Source organism: Anomaloglossus baeobatrachus, chromosome 5 (genome assembly GCF_048569485.1).
Source record: "Anomaloglossus baeobatrachus isolate aAnoBae1 chromosome 5, aAnoBae1.hap1, whole genome shotgun sequence".
Lineage (NCBI taxonomy): Eukaryota > Metazoa > Chordata > Amphibia > Anura > Aromobatidae > Anomaloglossus > Anomaloglossus baeobatrachus.
Window position 1 is genome coordinate 596,807,881 of NC_134357.1, and position 19,603 is coordinate 596,827,483.

Genomic DNA, 19,603 nt, shown 5'->3' on the forward strand with positions numbered 1-19,603 from the left:
TCTAGTGTGCTTTAGGCTGATTAAAGTATATAATTAATCTTGGGCTGTTCTGTTATCTCGATCTTGAATCCCACGTCTGTGTGTTCGGCTAATAGTTACCGTGAAGCGGTTGGTGGCAGCGAGTTGTGCCAAGGATTATTGTGGGGAGGCCAGTGAGATTCGGGGAGATTTTATATATTCCGCCCGCGGAGGTCGGGGGAATATATACCCCACTCTCACCGGGGACCCTTCAATAATCGGCATAAGTAGTATAGCGGCCTCCTTGCTTATTGTCGGGCAATTCCATAATTGGCCTGACTATAAGAGGGGCGCTAGAGAGCGCGTCACATGCTCTGTCTGTCGGTCGGGAGGTATAAAGGAGGGGTGACCCCCACTTGTTACCCCCCGATTGTGACGTACTGGTAGCCAGCGCGGGGGATTTCTGAGTGACCCCCCCGGTGGTTTGTGACAATGTGTACTAAGGAGGTGCTGCAGGGTTTAAGCATGCATGTGTACTAAGGAGGTGCTGCAGGGTGTAAACGTACATGTGTACTAAGGAGGTGCAGGGTGTGAGTGTGCATGTGTAATAAGGTGGTGCTGCAGGGTATAAGCATGCATGTGCACTAAGCAGGTGCTGCAGGGTATCAGCATGCATGTGTACTAAGGAGGTGCTGCAGGGTGTAAGTGTACATGTGTACTAAGGAGGTGCTGCAGGGTGTAAGCTTGCATGTGTACTAAGGAGGTGCTGCAGGGTGCATGTGCACTAAAAAGGTGCTGCAGGGTGTAAGCGTGCATGTGCACTAAGGAGGTGCTGCAGGGTGTAAGCGCGCATGTGTACTAAGGAGGTGCTGCAGGGTGTAAGCGTGCATGTGTACTAAGGAGGTGCTGCAGGGTGTAAGTGTACATGTGTACTAAGGAGGTGCTGCAGGGTATAAGCATGCATGTGCACTAAGGAGGTGCTGCAGGGTATCAGCATGCATGTGTACTAAGGAGGTGCTGCAGGGTGTAAGCTTGCATGTGTACTAAGGAGGTGCTGCAGGGTGTAAGCGTGCATGTGCACTAAAGAGGTGCTGCAGGGTGCATGTGCACTAAAAAGGTGCTGCAGGGTGTAAACGTACATGTGTACTAAGGAGGTGCAGGGTGTGAGTGTGCATGTGTAATAAGGAGGTGCTGCAGGGTGTAAGCGTGCATGTGCACTAAAAAGGTGCTGCAGGGTGTAAGTGCACATGTGTACTAAGGTGGTGCTGCAGGGTATAAGCATGCATGTGCAGTAAGGAGGTGCTGCAGGGTATAGGCATGCATGTGTACTAAGGAGGTGCTGCAGGGTGTAAGTGCACATGTGTACTAAGGAGGTGCTGCAGGGTGTAAGTGTACATGTGTACTAAGGAGGTGCTGCAGGGTGTAAGCTTGCATGTGTACTAAGGAGGTGCTGCAGGGTGCATGTGCACTAAAGAAGGGAATTTTGTTACTTACCGTAAATTCCTTTTCTTCTAGCTCCTATTGGGAGACCCAGACGATTGGGTGTATAGCTACTGCCTCCGGAGGCCACACAAAGCATTACACTAAAAAGTGTAAGGCCCCTCCCCTTCTGGCTATACACCCCCAGTGGGATCACTGGCTCACCAGTTTTAGTGCAAAAGCAAGAAGGAGGAAAGCCAATAACTTGGTTAAACAAATTCACTCCGAGTAACATCGGAGAACTGAAAAACCGTTCAACATGAACAACATGTGTACCCGAAAAAACCCAAAAATCCCGAAGGACAACAGGGCGGGTGCTGGGTCTCCCAATAGGAGCTAGAAGAAAAGGAATTTACGGTAAGTAACAAAATTCCCTTCTTCTTCGGCGCTCTATTGGGAGACCCAGACGATTGGGACGTCCAAAAGCTGTCCCTGGGTGGGTAAAGAAATACCTTATGTTAGAGCTGCGAAGACAGCCCTCCCCTACGGGGAGGCAACTGCCGCCTGCAGGACTCTTCTACCTAGGCTGGCGTCCGCCGAAGCATAGGTATGCACCTGATAATGTTTGGTGAAAGTGTGCAGACTCGACCAGGTAGCTGCCTGGCACACCTGTTGAGCCGTAGCCTGGTGACGTAATGCCCAGGACGCACCCACGGCTCTGGTAGAATGGGCCTTCAGCCCCGATGGAACCGGAAGCCCAGCAGAACGGTAGGCTTCAAGAATTGGTTCTTTGATCCATCGAGCCAGGGTGGCTTTGGAAGCCTGCGACCCTTTGCGCTTACCAGCGACAAGGACAAAGAGTGCATCGGAGCGGCGCAGGGGCGCCGTGCGGGAAATGTAGATTCTGAGTGCTCTCACCAGATCTAACCAATGTAAATTCTTCTCATACCGATGAACTGCATGAGGACAAAAAGAAGGCAAAGAGATATCCTGATTAAGATGAAAAGAGGATACCACCTTCGGGAGAAACTCCTGAATGGGGCGCAGCACTACCTTGTCCTGGTGGAAGACCAGGAAAGGAGCCTTGGATGACAGCGCTGCTAGCTCAGACACTCTCCGAAGAGATGTGATCGCTACCAGAAAAGCCACTTTCTGTGATAGTCTAGAAAGTGAAACCTCCCTCAGAGGCTCGAAGGGCGGCTTCTGGAGGGCAACTAGTACCCTGTTCAGATCCCATGGATCTAACGGCCGCTTGTACGGGGGTACAATATGACAAACCCCCTGCAGGAACGTGCGCACCTTAGGAAGTCGTGCTAGACGCTTTTGAAAAAAGACGGATAGCGCCGAGACTTGCCCTTTAAGGGAGCCGAGCGACAAACCTTTTTCTAACCCAGATTGCAGGAAAGAAAGAAAGGTAGGCAATGCAAAAGGCCAGGGAGACACTCCCTGAGCAGAGCACCAGGATAAGAATATCCTCCACGTTCTGTGGTAGATCTTAGCGGACGTGGGCTTCCTAGCCTGTCTCATGGTGGCAACGACCCCTTGGGATAATCCTGAAGACCCTAGGATCCAGGACTCAATGGCCACACAGTCAGGTTCAGGGCCGCAGAATTCCGATGGAAAAACGGCCCTTGGGACAGTAAGTCTGGTCGGTCTGGTAGTGCCGACGGTTGGCCGACCGTGAGATGCCACAGATCCGGATACCACGCCCTCCTTGGCCAGTCTGGGGCGACGAGTATGACGCGGCTGCAGTCGGATCTGATCTTGCGTAGCACTCTGGGCAAGAGTGCCAGAGGTGGAAACACATAAGGGAGCCGGAACTGCGACCAATCTTGCACTAAGGCGTCTGCCGCCAGAGTTCTGTGATCGCGAGACCGTGCTATGAAGGTTGGGACCTTGTTGTTGTGCCTGGACGCCATTAGGTCGACGTCCGGCCTTCCCCAGCGGCTACAGATTTCCTGAAACACGTCCGGGTGAAGGGACCATTCCCCTGCGTCCATGCCCTGGCGGCTGAGGAAGTCTGCTTCCCAGTTTTCTACGCCGGGGATGTGAACTGCGGATACGGTGGAGGCCGTGGCTTCCACCCACGTCAGAATCCGCCGGACTTCCTGGAAGGCTTGCCGACTGCGTGTCCCTCCTTGGTGATTGATGTATGCCACCGCTGTGGAGTTGTCCGACTGAATTCGGATCTGCTTTCCTTCCAGCCACTGCTGGAAGGCTAGTAGGGCAAGATACACTGCTCTGATTTCCAGAACATTGATCTGAAGGGTGGACTCCTGCTGAGTCCACGTACCCTGAGCCCTGTGGTGGAGAAAAACTGCTCCCCACCCTGACAGACTCGCGTCTGTCGTGACTACCGCCCAAGACGGTGGTAGGAAGGATCTTCCCTGTGATAATGAGGTGGGAAGAAGCCACCATTGCAGAGAGTCCTTCTGTGAAAAGGATACTTTCCTGTTCAGGGATGTTGACTTCCCGTCCCATTGGCGGAGAATGTCCCAATAAGAGGACGCAGATGAAACTGCGCAAACGGAACCGCCTCCATTGCCGCCACCATCTTCCCGAGGAAGTGCATGAGGCGTCTTAAGGAGTGCGACTGACCTTGACGGAGAGTCTGCACCCCAGTCTGTAGTGACCGCTGCTTGTCCAGCGGAAGCTTCACTAGCGCTGAGAGGGTATGAAACTCCATGCCAAGATACGTTAGTGATTGGGTCGGTGACAGGTTTGACTTTGAGAAGTCGATGATCCACCCGAACGTCTGGAGAGTCTCCAGCGCAACATTCAGGCTGAGTTGGCATGCCTCTTGAGAGGGTGCCTTGACAAGTAGATCGTCCAAGTAAGGGATCACAGAGTGTCCCTGTGAGTGCAAGACTGCTACCACTGCCGCCATGACCTTGGTGAACACCCGTGGGGTTGTCGCCAGACCGAATGGCAGAGCTACGAACTGAAGATGGTCGTCTCCCATCACGAAACGTAGAAAACATTGGTGCTCTGTAGCAATCGGCACGTGGAGATAAGCATCTTTGATGTCTATTGATACTAGGAAATATCCTTGAGACATTGAGGCAATGACGGAGCGGAGGGTTTCATCCGGAACCGCCTGGCCTCCACGTGCTTGTTGAGCAGTTTTAGGTCCAGAACGGAACGGAAAGAGCCATCCTTTTTTGGCACCACAACCAGATTGGAGGAAAACCGTGTCTTGTTCCTGAAGAGGAACAGGGATTACCACTCCTTCTGCCTGCAGAAGAGCATCGGCTCGGTGGGGAGGTGGGGACGTTCTGAAGAACCGAGTCGGAGGACGAGAACAGAACTCTGTCCTGTGCACGTGGGCACAATGTCCCTCACCCACCGGTCTGTGACCTGTGGCAGCTAAATGTCGCCAAAGGCGAGCGAGTCTGCCATCAACCGCGGATGCGGAGAGATGAGAGAGCTGAGAGTCATGAGGAGACCGCCTTGGTAGCGGTTCCTCCGGCTGCCTTCCTTGGGCGTGATTGAGCCCCCGGAAACTGAGCCCCTCTGAGGCTTTTCAGCTCTTTTGGACGAGGACAATTGGGACCTGCCCGAGTTTGGGAAGGACCGAAACCTCGACTGTCCTTCCAGGACAGCATTAATAGGGTAAGTCGCAGTGCAGACATTGCGGAGTTACGGACGCCCCTGCGGCACAAATGTACATATGCTCAAGACCAGCTGTGCAAGAACAGCTGAAAAGCTTAGGGTGCCCATACGGCTGTAAATGCCGGAGCAACCGACACGCCGATAGCCTCATAGACAGATTTCAACCAGAGTCCATCTGTCTGTCAATGGCATCTGTAAGTGAAGTCCCATCTCCACTGCAACTATAGCTCTAGCCGCAAGCCTGGAGATTGGAGAATCCACCTTTGGACCCTGGGTCCCGCGCTTGACCACGTCAGGGGGAAAAGGATAACGTGTATCCTTAATACGTTTGGAGAAAACGCTTATCTGGTAAGCGTGGTGTTTCTGGACTGCTTCTCTGAAGTCAGCGTGGCCAGAAAAATACTCAATATCCGTTTGAGATACTGAAAAGGGACTTCTCCTGCTGTGAAGCTGACTCCTCCGCTGGGGGAGCTGAGGGAGAAAGATCCAACATTCCATTGATGGACGCTATAAGATCATTCACTATGGCGTCACCATCCGGTGTATCCGGAGTGAGAGCGGTGTCAGGATCAAAGTCCTGATGAGCTACGTCTGCCTCATCATACAGAGAGCCTCCTGGGACCCCCCCCGGAGCACCGATTTTATTCCAAGTGAGGGTGGCCAGGGAGCAATGATCCAGATTGCCCATGGCCTGTCCGGACTGCAAGTCTCTATCCCATTGCAACTCCATCCCTGTCCTTGGACAGGGTTGACAGGTGGTTCCTTTGGCCACGTCTAGTAGAGACCCCGGCTGACCAAGTGCTCCAGGGGAGCATTGCACACAATGGGGTTCAGTGCCGTGGAACAGTATCACATGCAGTAAAAACAGCATCGAAAGCCTGTGTTGCTTATATGCTGCTGCCGACTAGCCATCTAGGATATAGAGCCAAGAATGGCGACCGTACAGTGCAATGTATAGCATACAAGCATAAAGTACAATGAACACTGCAGCACATGCAATACAAGCAGCATAGAAAGCCTGTGCCTTGGCACCCCTGCTTTTCTGCTGCTGTAGACTAGCCATCTAGGGGAATATAGCCCAGAATATCGACCATACAGTGCAATGTATAGCATACAAGCATAAGTACAAATGAACACTGCAACACCTGCAATACAAGCAGCATAGAAAAAACCTGTGCCTCAGCACCCCTGCTTTTCTGCTGCTGTAGTCTAGTCATTCTAGGCGAAAATAGCCCAGACTAGCGACCGTACAGTGCAGTGTATAGCATACAAGCATAAATACACATGAACACTTCAGTACATGCAATACAAGCAGCATAGAAAGCCTGTGCCTTAGCACCCCTGCTTTCCTGCTGCTGATGTGTCGCCATCTAAGAGGGCATATAGCCAAAAATAGCGACCTATGCAGTGTAAGCATAAAATACAAATGGACAACTGCGGTATTTAGTGGGGTCAGCACTTCAGGTGCCGCTTACCGCCCACCTATAAGCGGGTGTGTGGTCGCCCTAGTCCTGTGCCTGGTTGCCCAGAGTCCGATCTCTCAGCTCGGACTGCAGGAATGGCTGCCGGCGTCCTTCTCCAGCTCGTGTGAGTAGGGGCGGGCCGTGGGCGTGCCCCCAAGTCAGAGCGGGAAACCGGCGTCCCATAGTGTCCAGTGAGAGGGCTGGAGCATGTAAATAAGGCTCCAGCCCTCGGCGCTGCTGATTGTACAGCGTCTCTCCCCTACCCTGATTGACAGGGTGGGGGCGGGAACGAAGCGGAGCTAGGCCGCAAAAGCCGGGGACTGGATTTATAAGCGCCACCGCCGTAAAAGCGCGGTCGGCGCTAAGTCCCCGGCGCACTACAAGTCCCAGCCGCGCCGCCGCTCCCGGAGCGTCCGGCGCGGTAGTTCCCCATACATAAAGTCACTCAGCTAGGCTGCAGTGACTGTAACCCTTTACTGTCCCCGGCGCACTAGCACACCCAGCAAGTCTGGAGTGTGCTGTGCCTGTGTGTACGGGGACACAGAGTACCTGAATGGTGCAGGGCCATGTCCCTGAACGGTACCCAGCTCCGTATCCAGCAGGTTCAATGGGTCTGTGGATGGAGCCCGGCCTCAGGGCTTTGGGGCCGGTAAGATCCCACTTCCTCAGAGCCCCTCAGGGGGATGTGGAAGGAAAACAGCATGTGGGCTCCAGCCGCCGTACCAGCAATAGGTACCTCAACCTTACAAACCACAAGCGGGGTGAGAAGGGAGCATGCTGGGGGCCCTATATGGGCCCTCTTTTCTTCCATCCGATATAGTCAGCAGCTACTGCTGACTACAAACAGTGGAGCTATGCGTGGATGTCTGACCTCCTTCGCACAAAGCAGAAAACTGGTGAGCCAGTGATCCCACTGGGGGTGTATAGCCAGAAGGGGAGGGGCCTTACACTTTTTAGTGTAATGCTTTGTGTGGCCTCCGGAGGCAGTAGCTATACACCCAATCGTCTGGGTCTCCCAATGGAGCGACGAAGAAAAGGTGCTGCAGGGTGTAAGCGTGCATGTGCAGTAAGGAGGTGCTGCAGGGTATCAGCATGCATGTGTACTAAGGAGGTGCTGCAGGGTGTAAGCGTGCATGTGCACTAAAAAGGTGCTGCAGGGTGTAAGTGCCCATGTGTACTAAGGTGGTGCTGCAGGGTATAAGCATGCATGTGCAGTAAGGAGGTGCTGCAGGGTGTAAGCTTGCATGTGTACTAAGGAGGTGCTGCAGGGTGTAAGCGTGCATGTGCACTAAAGAGGTGCTGCAGGGTGCATGTGCACTAAAAAGGTGCTGCAGGGTGTAAGCGTGCATGTGCACTAAGGAGGTGCTGCAGGGTGTAAACGCGCATGTGCACTAAGGAGGTGCTCCAGGGTGTAAGCGCGCATGTGTACTAAGGAGGTGCTGCAGGGTGTAAGTGCACATGTGTAGTAAGGAGGTGCTGCAGGGTATCAGCATGCATGTGCACTAAGGATGTTCTGCAGGGTGTAATTGTGCATGTGCATTAAGGTGGTGCTGCAGGGTATCAGCATGCATGTGTACTAAGCAGGTGCTGCAGGGTGTAAGCGTGCATGTGCACTAAAGAGGTGCTGCAGGGTGCATGTGCACTAAAAAGGTGCTGCAGGGTGTAAGCGTGCATGTGCACTAAGGAGGTGCTGCAGGGTGTAAACGTACATGTGTACTAAGGAGGTGCAGGGTGTGAGTGTGCATGTGTAATAAGGAGGTGCTGCAGGGTGTAAGCGTGCATGTGCACTAAAAAGGTGCTGCAGGGTGTAAGTGCCCATGTGTACTAAGGTGGTGCTGCAGGGTATAAACATGCATGTGCAGTAAGGAGGTGCTGCAGGGTATCAGCATGCATGTGTACTAAGGAGGTGCTGCAGGGTGTAAGTGTACATGTGTACTAAGGAGGTGCTGCAGGGTGTAAGTGTACATGTGTACTAAGGAGGTGCTGCAGGGTGCATGTGCACTAAAAAGGTGCTGCAGGGTGTAAGCGTGCATGTGCACTAAGGAGGTGCTGCAGGGTGTAAGCGCGCATGTGTACTAAGGAGGTGCTGCAGGGTGTAAGCGCGCATGTGTACTAAGGAGGTGCTGCAGGGTGTAAGTGCACATGTGTAGTAAGGAGGTGCTGCAGGGTGTAAGTGTACATGTGTACTAAGGAGGTGCTGCAGGGTATAAGCATGCATGTGCACTAAGGAGGTGCTGCAGGGTATCAGCATGCATGTGTACTAAGGAGGTGCTGCAGGGTGTAAGCTTGCATGTGTACTAAGGAGGTGCTGCAGGGTGTAAGCGTGCATGTGCACTAAAGAGGTGCTGCAGGGTGCATGTGCACTAAAAAGGTGCTGCAGGGTGTAAACGTACATGTGTACTAAGGAGGTGCAGGGTGTGAGTGTGCATGTGTAATAAGGAGGTGCTGCAGGGTGCATGTGCACTAAGGATGTGCTGCAGGGTGTAAGCGCGCATGTGTACTAAGGAGGTGCTGCAGGGTGTAAGCGCGCATGTGTACTAAGGAGGTGCTGCAGGGTGTAAGTGCACATGTGTAGTAAGGAGGTGCTGCAGGGTGTATGTGCACTAAGGAGGTGCTGCAGGGTATCGGCATGCATGTGCACTAAGGAGGTGCTGCAGGGTGTAAGCTTGCATGTGTACTAAGGAGGTGCTGCAGGGTGTAAGCTTGCATGTGCACTAAAGAGGTGCTGCAGGGTGCATGTGCACTAAAAAGGTGCTGCAGGGTGTAAACGTAAATGTGTACTAAGGAGGTGCAGGGTGTGAGTGTGCATGTGTAATAAGGAGGTGCTGCAGGGTGTAAGCGTGCATGTGCACTAAAAAGGTGCTGCAGGGTGTAAGTGCACATGTGTACTAAGGTGGTGCTGCAGGGTATAAGCATGCATGTGCAGTAAGGAGGTGCTGCAGGGTATAAGCATGCATGTGTACTAAGGAGGTGCTGCAGGGTGTAAGTGTACATGTGTACTAAGGAGGTGCTGCAGGGTGTAAGTGTACATGTGTACTAAGGAGGTGCTGCAGGGTGTAAGCTTGCATGTGTACTAAGGAGGTGCTGCAGGGTGCATGTGCACTAAAAAGGTGCTGCAGGGTGTAAGCGTGCATGTGCACTAAGCAGGTGCTGCAGGGTATCAGCATGCATGTGTACTAAGGAGGTGCTGCAGGGTGTAAGTGTACATGTGTACTAAGGAGGTGCTGCAGGGTGTAAGCTTGCATGTGTACTAAGGAGGTGCTGCAGGGTGCATGTGCACTAAAAAGGTGCTGCAGGGTGTAAGCGTGCATGTGCACTAAGGAGGTGCTGCAGGGTGTAAGCGCGCATGTGTACTAAGGAGGTGCTGCAGGGTGTAAGCTTGCATGTGTACTAAGGAGGTGCTGCAGGGTGCATGTGCACTAAAAAGGTGCTGCAGGGTGTAAGCGTGCATGTGCACTAAGGAGGTGCTGCAGGGTGTAAGCGCGCATGTGTACTAAGGAGGTGCTGCAGGGTGTAAGCGCGCATGTGTACTAAGGAGGTGCTGCAGGGTGTAAGTGCACATGTGTAGTAAGGAGGTGCTGCAGGGTATCAGCATGCATGTGCACTAAGGATGTTCTGCAGGGTGTAATTGTGCATGTGCATTAAGGATGTGCTGCAGGGTATCAGCATTCATGTGTACTAAGGAGGTGCTGCAGGGTGTAAGTGTACATGTGTACTAAGGAGGTGCTGCAGGGTATAAGCATGCATGTGCACTAAGGAGGTGCTGCAGGGTATCAGCATGCATGTGTACTAAGGAGGTGCTGCAGGGTGTAAGTGTACATGTGTACTAAGGAGGTGCTGCAGGGTGTAAGCTTGCATGTGTACTAAGGAGGTGCTGCAGGGTGTAAGCGTGCATGTGCACTAAAGAGGTGCTGCAGGGTGCATGTGCACTAAAAAGGTGCTGCAGGGTGTAAGCGTGCATGTGCACTAAGGAGGTGCTGCAGGGTGTAAACGTACATGTGTACTAAGGAGGTGCAGGGTGTGAGTGTGCATGTGTAATAAGGAGGTGCTGCAGGGTGTAAGCGTGCATGTGCACTAAAAAGGTGCTGCAGGGTGTAAGTGCACATGTGTACTAAGGAGGTGCTGCAGGATGTAAGTGTGCATGTGCACTAAGGAGGTCCTGCAGGGTGTAAGTGTGCATGTTTACTAAGGAGGTGCTGCAGGGTGTAAGCATGCATGTGCACTAAGGAGGTGCTGCAGGGTGTAATTGTGCATGTGCACTAAGGAGGTGCTGCAGGGTGTAAGCGTGCATGTGCACTAAGGAGGTGCTGCAGGGTGTAAGCATGCATGTGCACTAAGGAGGTGCTGCAGGGTGTAAGTGTGCATGTGCACTAAGGAGGTGCTGCAGGGTGTAAGCATGCATGTGCACTAAGGAGGTGCTGCAGGGTGTAAGTGTGCATGTGCAGTAAGGAGGTGCTGCAGGGTGTAAGTGTGCATGTGCACTAAGGAGGTGCTGCAGGGTGTAGTTGTGCATGTGCATTAAGGAGGTGCTGCAGGGTGTAAGCGTGCATGTGCACTAAGGAGGTGCTGCAGGGTGTAATTGTGCATGTGCACTAAGGAGGTGCTGCAGGGTGTAATTGTGCATGTGCATTGAGGTGCTGCAGGGTGTAAGCGTGCATGTGCACTAAGGAGGTGCTGCAGGGTGTAATTGTGCATGTGCACTAAGGAGGTGCTGCAGGGTGTAATTGTGCATGTGCATTAAGGAGGTGCTGCAGGGTGTAAGAGTGCATGTGCACTAAGGAGGTGCTGCAGGGTGTAAGCATGCATGTGCACTAAGGAGGTGCTGCAGGGTGTAAGTGTGCATGTGCACTAAGGAGGTGCTGCAGGGTGTAAGCGTGCATGTGCACTAAGGAGGTGCTGCAGGGTGTAAGTGCGCATGCTTCGGTGCTGTATGGCCCTAGTTTGGAGCACTCATGAATCATGACCTGAAAAAAACAGTGGAGCTGCCACGCCAAATCACAAAAATTGTCATCTTCGTACCTTCTCCATGTAATTGTGTTCCCTCAGTAGAGGGCAATCGTAGATGAACGTATCCATAAAGATTTGAGCATAGTGGGCATCGTGTTGGACCCCATGGCGGTCCCCTGCACTGCACGTAATGCTGGTCCTCACATGTGAGCATAGTGGGCATCGTGTTGGACCCCATGGCGGTCCCCTGCACTGCACGTAATGCTGGTCCTCACATGTGAGCATAGTGGGCATCGTGTTGGACCCCATGGCGGTCCCCTGCACTGCATGTAATGCTGGTCCTCACATGTGAGCATAGTGGGCATCGTGTTGGACCCCATGGCGGTCCCCTGCACGGCACGTAATGCTGATCCTCACATGTGAGCATAGTGGGCATCGTGTTGGACCCCATGGCGGTCCCCTGCACTGCACGTAATGCTGGTCCTCACATGTGAGCATAGTGGGCATCGTGTTGGACCCCATGGCGGTCCCCTGCACTGCACGTAATGCTGGTCCTCACATGTGAGCATAGTGGGCATCGTGTTGGACCTCATGGCGGTCCCCTGCACTGCACGTAATGCTGATCCTCACATGTGAGCATAGTGGGCATCGTGTTGGACCCCATGGCGGTCCCCTGCACGGCACATAATGCTGATCCTCACATGTGAGCATAGTGGGCATCGTGTTGGACCCCATGGCGGTCCCCTGCACTGCACGTAATGCTGATCCTCACATGTGAGCATAGTGGGCATCGTGTTGGACCTCATGGCGGTCCCCTGCACTGCACGTAATGCTGATCCTCACATGTGAGCATAGTGGGCATCGTGTTGGACCCCATGGCGGTCCCCTGCACGGCACATAATGCTGATCCTCACATGTGAGCATAGTGGGCATCGTGTTGGACCCCATGGCGGTCCCCTGTACTGCACATAATGCTGGTCCTCACATGTGAGCATAGTGGGCATCGTGTTGGACCCCATGGCGGTCCCCTGTACTGCACGTAATGCAGTGTGAGCGGAAATCAGTAGTGTCCATGAGATGGGAGGTGGTGAGGGGAACCAGGGGAGGATTTTATCTTGTGGGGGCTACAGGCGGGCGTCCAGGCGCTTTCTTCAGATGTGTGTGTGTGTTTTGGGCAATGTACAGGTGGGATGGGAGGTATCGTGTAGAGGACCTCGGCTCGGTTGTTGTCTGTAGCCCTCTCTATCAGGTAGTCCTTAGTGATGGACCGTGTCGGTGATGTAGGGTCTCTAGGGATTGGAGTGTAGGTCCAGCTATCCACCGGCTGGCTAATACGATTCTTCCATCACCATTGTCGGTTGCTTATTAATCAGTGTCTTGTCTTTCATGTTCTGAATAGCCGGGGTCTCTTCTGGTGTCAGATTGTGTCAAAGGCACGTCCCCTTCATAAACGCCTTCACCACCAAGGATGTATATATACGTCCTCGCCCATGTCTGTCCCTGTAATGTGGAATTGTTGACTGGAGCGGTGGGCAGAATCAGAGCCCCTTCTGTTGTACCATATATTGTTGTAGATAGGATCATTCCTTGTAAGACGCAGACTCCACTTCCCTGGTGAAGACTCGTCCGTCAGCCAAAACGTTGGAATCTTATTTTAAGTCTATACCTGTGCATGAGACCTCCCCTTACTCCTTCCCACTGTGACTGCTCTTACTGTAGAGAACCCCTCCGCTTCACTCTGTAGAGAACCCCTCTTCCTCCCTCTGTAGAGAACCCCTCCACTTCCCTCTGTAGAGAACCCCTTGTCCTTCCACAGTAGATAACCCCTCTTGCTCTTACTGTAGAGAACCCTTCTCTACTCTCCCAGATCATGGGATGACATTAGTCAGCAGTGTTTTGTCTTCTTAGTTCACAGAGACCTGAAGCCTCATAACATCCTGATCTCGATGCCGAGTGCTCACGGGAAGGTGAAGGCCATGATCTCGGACTTTGGGCTGTGTAAGAAGCTGGCGGTGGGCAGGCACAGCTTCAGCCGCCGCTCCGGGGTTCCTGGCACAGAAGGTTGGATCGCCCCTGAGATGTTGAGTGAAGATTTTAAGGAGAACCCTGTAAGATCTGTCAATCCCTCTAATGTTGGGGGTGGCGGGTGGGATTGGCCAGTGTGGCGGGGCGAGTGGGGCTGGGTTGTGCAGTGGGCAGTGTGGCGGGCAGGGTTGGCCGCTGCAGCAGAGGGGGGATGGCTGGTGCGACTGTGGTGGCTGGCTGGGGGCGATGGTCTGTGTGGTGGAGGGCTGTCCGGTGAAGTGGGCAGTGTAGCGAAGCGGGGTGCTGGGCGAGGGCTCCGGCCTGTGCGATGGGGGCGGCTGGTCTGTGTCACGGGTGGAGGAGGCTAGCTGGAGCAGCGCGGGGCACTGGCCTGTGTGGTGCAGAGCAGTGGCCGGTGCGGAGCGCAGGCCGGTGTGGTGGGGAGCGCAGGCCGGTGCCGGTGGGGATCGCAGGCCGGTGGGGAGCGCAGGCCGGTGCCGGTGGGGAGCGCAGGCCGGTGCGGTGCGGTGGGGAGCGCAGGCCGGTGCGGTGCGGTGGGGAACGCAGGCCGGTGCGGTGGGGAGGGCTGGCCGGTGCCGGTGGGGAGGGCTGGCCGGTGCCGGTGGGGAGCGCAGGCCGGTGCCGGTGGGGAGCGCAGGCCGGTGCGGTGCGGTGGGGAGCGCAGGCCGGTGCGGTGCGGTGGGGAGGGCTGGCCGCTGCGGTGGGGATCATCACTTACTGACTTGTCTTGCAGACGTACACTGTGGACATCTTCTCCGCCGGCTGCGTCTTCTACTACGTGGTCTCAGAGGGGAGACACCCATTTGGCAAGTCCCTGCAGCGGCAAGCCAATATCCTGCTGGGGGCGTCCAGCCTGGACTGCCTGAGCCTAGAGAGGCACGGTGAGTGCGCCACTGCAGAGGAGGCGCCATAATGCTGCTCCTCACCGCTCTGACCGCTCCTGTCTCCTGCTACAGAGGACCTGATCGCACATCACCTGGTAGAGCGGATGATCGACAAGGACCCGCAGAAGCGACCGTCCGCCCCGGCCGTCCTCACACACCCCTTCTTCTGGAGTCTGGAGAAACAGCTTCAGTTCTTCCAGGTCGGTAACCTGTGTAATAAGACCCCCGTATATGTAACTGCCCCTCATAGATGTATCTGCCCCCCATAGATGTAACTGCCCCCGTATATGTAACTGCCCCCCATAGATGTATCTGCCCCCATAGATGTAACTGCCCCCCATAGATGTAACTGCCCCCATATATGTAACTGCCCCTGTATACAGACTGTGCGAACAATGCTTATGTTATAATGGAGGTAGAGCGCAGCTCTGAGGGATGAAGACTTCTTCCAGCTCGGAGCGCTCCTTACGTCAATCTCATTGTTGTGCATTATTAGATATTTTCTTGCTCGTCAGTGTAAGGTGTAGAATAAAGTGTTAATGGATGTGGAGGGGCACCGGGGGGACACCATTCACCATACACATACCGCGCTCATCCAGACCCCGGAGCCATGAGGCAGAGACGTGCCTGCTGGATCTTACATACACAGAAGGCCAGGCATGGGATTGGTAATTAGAGTCAAGCAATCATTCCATTACTCGTTAGTGCCTCAGGGGCCTCAGTTAAGCCATTGTTCTTCCTCCCACTGGCCCTATTATGTGCATGGTGATCGTAGACCCATTGGAGCCATCACCACAGGGGGTCTCACATGCAGTCCCAGGTGAGGAGCTCGGCCTCCCAAAAATACCTCCACCAATGCAGAGTTCGCTTTAGGGTGGTGTTCCTCCGGCATCGGGCTTGATCCTGAAGGAGCGGCTTGGGGTATTTAGAACACCAATGAGAGGATGGGGGGTTGTTGCCAGCTGGAGCTGGATACACGCTCTGCGGTCATGGTATCCGCCATGTGGAGGAGCAAAGGCTGAGATTGTGACCATACCAGCGGTACAAAAGTTTGGAGACGGTGGGTATGGCCTGATCCTGGGGCAGAGGAATTACCGGTCCCCGTTTGGGATCTTGTTGACTGGGGGCACCTCGTTCTGGCCATCTAACTGGCATTGCTGTAAGACCGTGGACAGAAGAATAACCTTCCCAGGTGATTAATACAACCCACAACCTCAGATCTTCACACGTGGTGGCAGCGGTGGGATCATCTATCTCTGGACCAGGGGAAAGTTACTGAGCGGTGACTTGGCAGAAGAGATGGCAGAGATGGCTGAGAGCCCTCTGCTCGGGGAGAGAGCTGGAATGGCTGCCGGAGGAAAACCGGGAGACCCTAATACAATGCTTGGCCGTGTGAGACCGAGAACATCCACAGGAGGAGGTCGGTTCAGACATGGAGGAGGGCAGCTCCATGGAGGGACCACAGCTCAGAACTCTGTGGACACATGGGACACTTTACCTCATCATCCACGTCCCTAACCGGTGAACACTCTACTGTAATAGGGCTGGAATGCTGGGGAAAAGGATCCCACTACCCCGACCGGAAGAGGAAGAGGCAGATGTGGTGGAAGGACAAGTGTCTCAGACTAGGATGGACACCTCAGCCACCATGAACCAGCATCTGCAGCCGGTCTGGTTAGACAGCACGGAGTCTGGGTGGTCCATGACTCCAGTGCCTCGGTTACATTAATCAGAGACCATCTAGGTGGGATCCTGTCAGCCATATGTTAGTCCACGTAGCCGGAGGAGAATCTGAAGGTTCGGAGGGCCCGAGTACATTTACACTGGGGGCACAGTCATGGAGTGGTGAATGTAGGAGCAGTGCGGCACATACCGGTAGACGTGCTGCTGGGAAGCAACCAAGGAGCAGGGTTAATGTGCCACTGGGCCAGCGTCGTGACCCGAAGCCAAAGACTGGTTCCCACTGTGTCAACGAGAAGGAACAGAGCGATCTCAACATGACGACTTCTCCCCGCCCCACCAGTGGTGAGTAACACACACAACCCAATGACTGCTACTGTGGTGGAACGTGACCTGGGGGAGGTAAAGAACATCATGGAGGAGGTACAGGGAGGCCCATCGCTACCGGGGATGAGGAAGACGGGAAAGGGGATGGCTGTGTCAGGTGACACAAGGGGCAGGATACCAAGCAGAAGATGGTGCCGGAGAAATACAGAAAGGAGATCCTATCCTCTACTTATGAAGCTCCATTATGAGGACACCTGGGAGTGAGAGATCTAATCCAGTGTTATGAGCAGGGCCTTCTGGACCGGGAGGGGGGTCCTTGAAATAAAAACAATTGTAATCTCTTGTAATGCTTGCCAACGGGTGGGTGGCCCCTCTCCGCACAGAGCCCTTTTACGACCCTTGCCTTTAATAGCAGAACCTTTACAACAAGTGGAGGTGGATTTGATGGACCCCCTGCCCCAGCCCTATCTCTCAGGGAAGAGATACAGTCAGGGCCAGAAATATTTGGACAGTGACACAAGTTTTGTTATTTTAGCTGTTTACAAAAACATGTTCAGAAATACAATTCTATATATAATATGGGCTGAAAGTGCACACTCCCAGCTGCAATATGAGAGTTTTCACATCCAAATCGGAGAAAGGGTTTAGGAATCATAGCTCTGTAATGCATAGCCTCCTCTTTTTCAAGGGACCAAAAGTAATTGGACAAGGGACTCTAAGGGCTGCAATTAACTCTGAAGGCGTCTCCCTCGTTAACCTGTAATCAATGAAGTAGTTAAAAGGTCTGGGGTTGATTACAGGTGTGTGGTTTTGCATTTGGAAGCTGTTGCTGTGACCAGACAACATGCGGTCTAAGGAACTCTCAATTGAGGTGAAGCAGAACATCCTGAGGCTGAAAAAAAAGAAAAAATCCATCAGAGAGATAGCAGACATGCTTGGAGTAGCAAAATCAACAGTCGGGTACATTCTGAGAAAAAAGGAATTGACTGGTGAGCTTGGAAACTCAAAAAGGCCTGGGCGTCCACGGATGACAACAGTGGTGGATGATCGCCGCATACTTTCTTTGGTGAAGAAGAACCCGTTCACAACATCAACTGAAGTCCAGAACACTCTCAGTGAAGTAGGTGTATCTGTCTCTAAGTCACCAGTAAAGAGAAGTCTCCATGAAAGTAAATACAAAGGGTTCACATCTAGATGCAAACCATTCATCAATTCCAAAAATAGACAGGCCAGAGTTACATTTGCTGAAAAACACCTCATGAAGCCAGCTCAGTTCTGGAAAAGTATTCTATGGACAGATGAGACCAAGATCAACCTGTACCAGAATGATGGGAAGAAAAAAGTGTGGAGAAGAAAGGGAACGGCACATGATCCAAGGCACACCACATCCTCTGTAAAACATGGTGGAGGCAACGTGATGGCATGGGCATGCATGGCTTTCAATGGCACTGGGTCACTTGTGTTTATTGATGACATAACAGCAGACAAGAGTAGCCGGATGAATTCTGAAGTGTACCGGGATAGACTTTCAGCCCAGATTCAGCCAAATGCCGCAAAGTTGATCGGATGGCGCTTCATAGTACAGATGGACCATGACCCCAAGCATACAGCCAAAGCTACCCAGGAGTTCATGAGTGCAAAAAAGTGGAACATTCTGCAATGGCCAAGTCACTCACCAGATCTTAACCCAATTGAGCATGCATTTCCCTTGCTCAAATCCAGACTTAAGACGGAAAGACCCACAAACAAGCAAGACCTGAAGGCTGCGGCTGTAAAGGCCTGGCAAAGCATTAAGAAGGAGGAAACCCAGCGTTTGGTGATGTCCATGGGTTCCAGACTTAAGGCAGTGATTGCCTCCAAAGGATTCGCAACAAAATATTGAAACTAAAAATATTTTGTTTGGGTTTGGTTTATTTGTCCAATTACTTTTGACCTCCTAAAATGTGGAGTGTTTGTAAAGAAATGTGACAATTCCTACAATTTCTATCAGATATTTTTGTTCAAACCTTCAAATTAAACGTTACAATCTGCACTTGAATTCTGTTGTAGAGGTTTCATTTCACATCCAATGTGGTGGCATGCAGAGCCCAACTCGCCAAAATTGTGTCACTGGCCAAAGATTTCTGGACCTAACTGTACATTCTAATGGTTGTGGATTTTGCCACCAGATACCCCAATGCTAGTAGCTCTTCGAGGAATAATTCCAAAGAGGGGGTCTCACTCATTAGAGGAGATATTTAGCTTGGTGGGTTTCCCCAAGGAGGTTGTCTTGGATCAAGGCGCACAATTCACGGGGGGGGGGGGGGGGGGTATGGCGTGTCATGTCCTGGGTCCATCCAGTGTTCACCTCCACCTACCACCCACAGATGAACAGACTCTACGAGGTGTCTAATGGGACCCTGAAATGTTTGATCAGTGCCTATCTAGAGGCGGAGGGGGGACTGGGAAGAGGCTCCTCCACAGCTGCTCTTTGGTGCTGTTTGTCCACAGAGATGTGCCGCAGGCTTCTAGCTGTTTTCCCATTCATACCCTTACATGGCCGGCAGCCTCGGGGCCCGCTGGACTTGGTGTGAGACCACTTTGGAGATCGAGACAATTCTGGGGGGTGCCAGTGCTTCGCTATATGAGGCGGTTGCGTGAGAGGATACAGCACCTTGAGCGGCTCACACGAGTACACTTATAGAGGTGGTACAAGGGCAACAGAAAACCTACTATAATGGGGCACCCGGCCCCGAGAGTTCACTGTGGGCCAGCTGGTGATGGTACTAAATCCCATCCACCATGACAAGCTGCAGGACAACTGGGAGGGTCCCCACACCATAGCCATAATAAAGGGGACATTCACCAATCTGGTAGCATTCGACCCCCACCACACCCAAACTAAGCAGAGTCATAATAACCAATTACCAGGCCAGAGATACGTGTGTGGTAGCCATATACTGTCCCCTCCAAATGCCTGAGAACACCATCCCCTCCGGTCTTGGTACAGCCCACCATAGAGAAGGAGAAGTGGAGCACATCGCCTTAGAGGTCACCTCACCCCAGCCCAGTCCATTATCAGACCAGTATCGTGAGCTCTTCTCTATCCAGCCTGGCCGAACCTCTCTGACTGAGCATCGGGTAGACCTGTGACAGCAAGACCAATTCACCAGCCGCTGTGCCGAGTGGCATCCAATGGTCAGCAGATGATTCGGAAGGAAGGGGATGAAGTGTTCTAGTTGGTGGTGGTGATCTCTTGTACAGTCCCTAGGCGGCCAACGCAGTCCT

The 19,603-nt window shown here is 53.1% G+C and overlaps 1 protein-coding gene across 1 annotated transcript in view; it reads left to right on the forward strand.

The window, feature by feature from the left end:
• The window catches only part of ERN1 (endoplasmic reticulum to nucleus signaling 1), a 58,324-nt gene that overhangs the window by 29,995 nt on the left and 8,726 nt on the right, over window positions 1–19,603 (forward strand). The window contains 3 exon segments of the mRNA XM_075351511.1: window positions 13,308–13,507; window positions 14,179–14,326; window positions 14,402–14,529. Coding sequence (XP_075207626.1) covers window positions 13,308–13,507; window positions 14,179–14,326; window positions 14,402–14,529 — 476 coding nt within the window.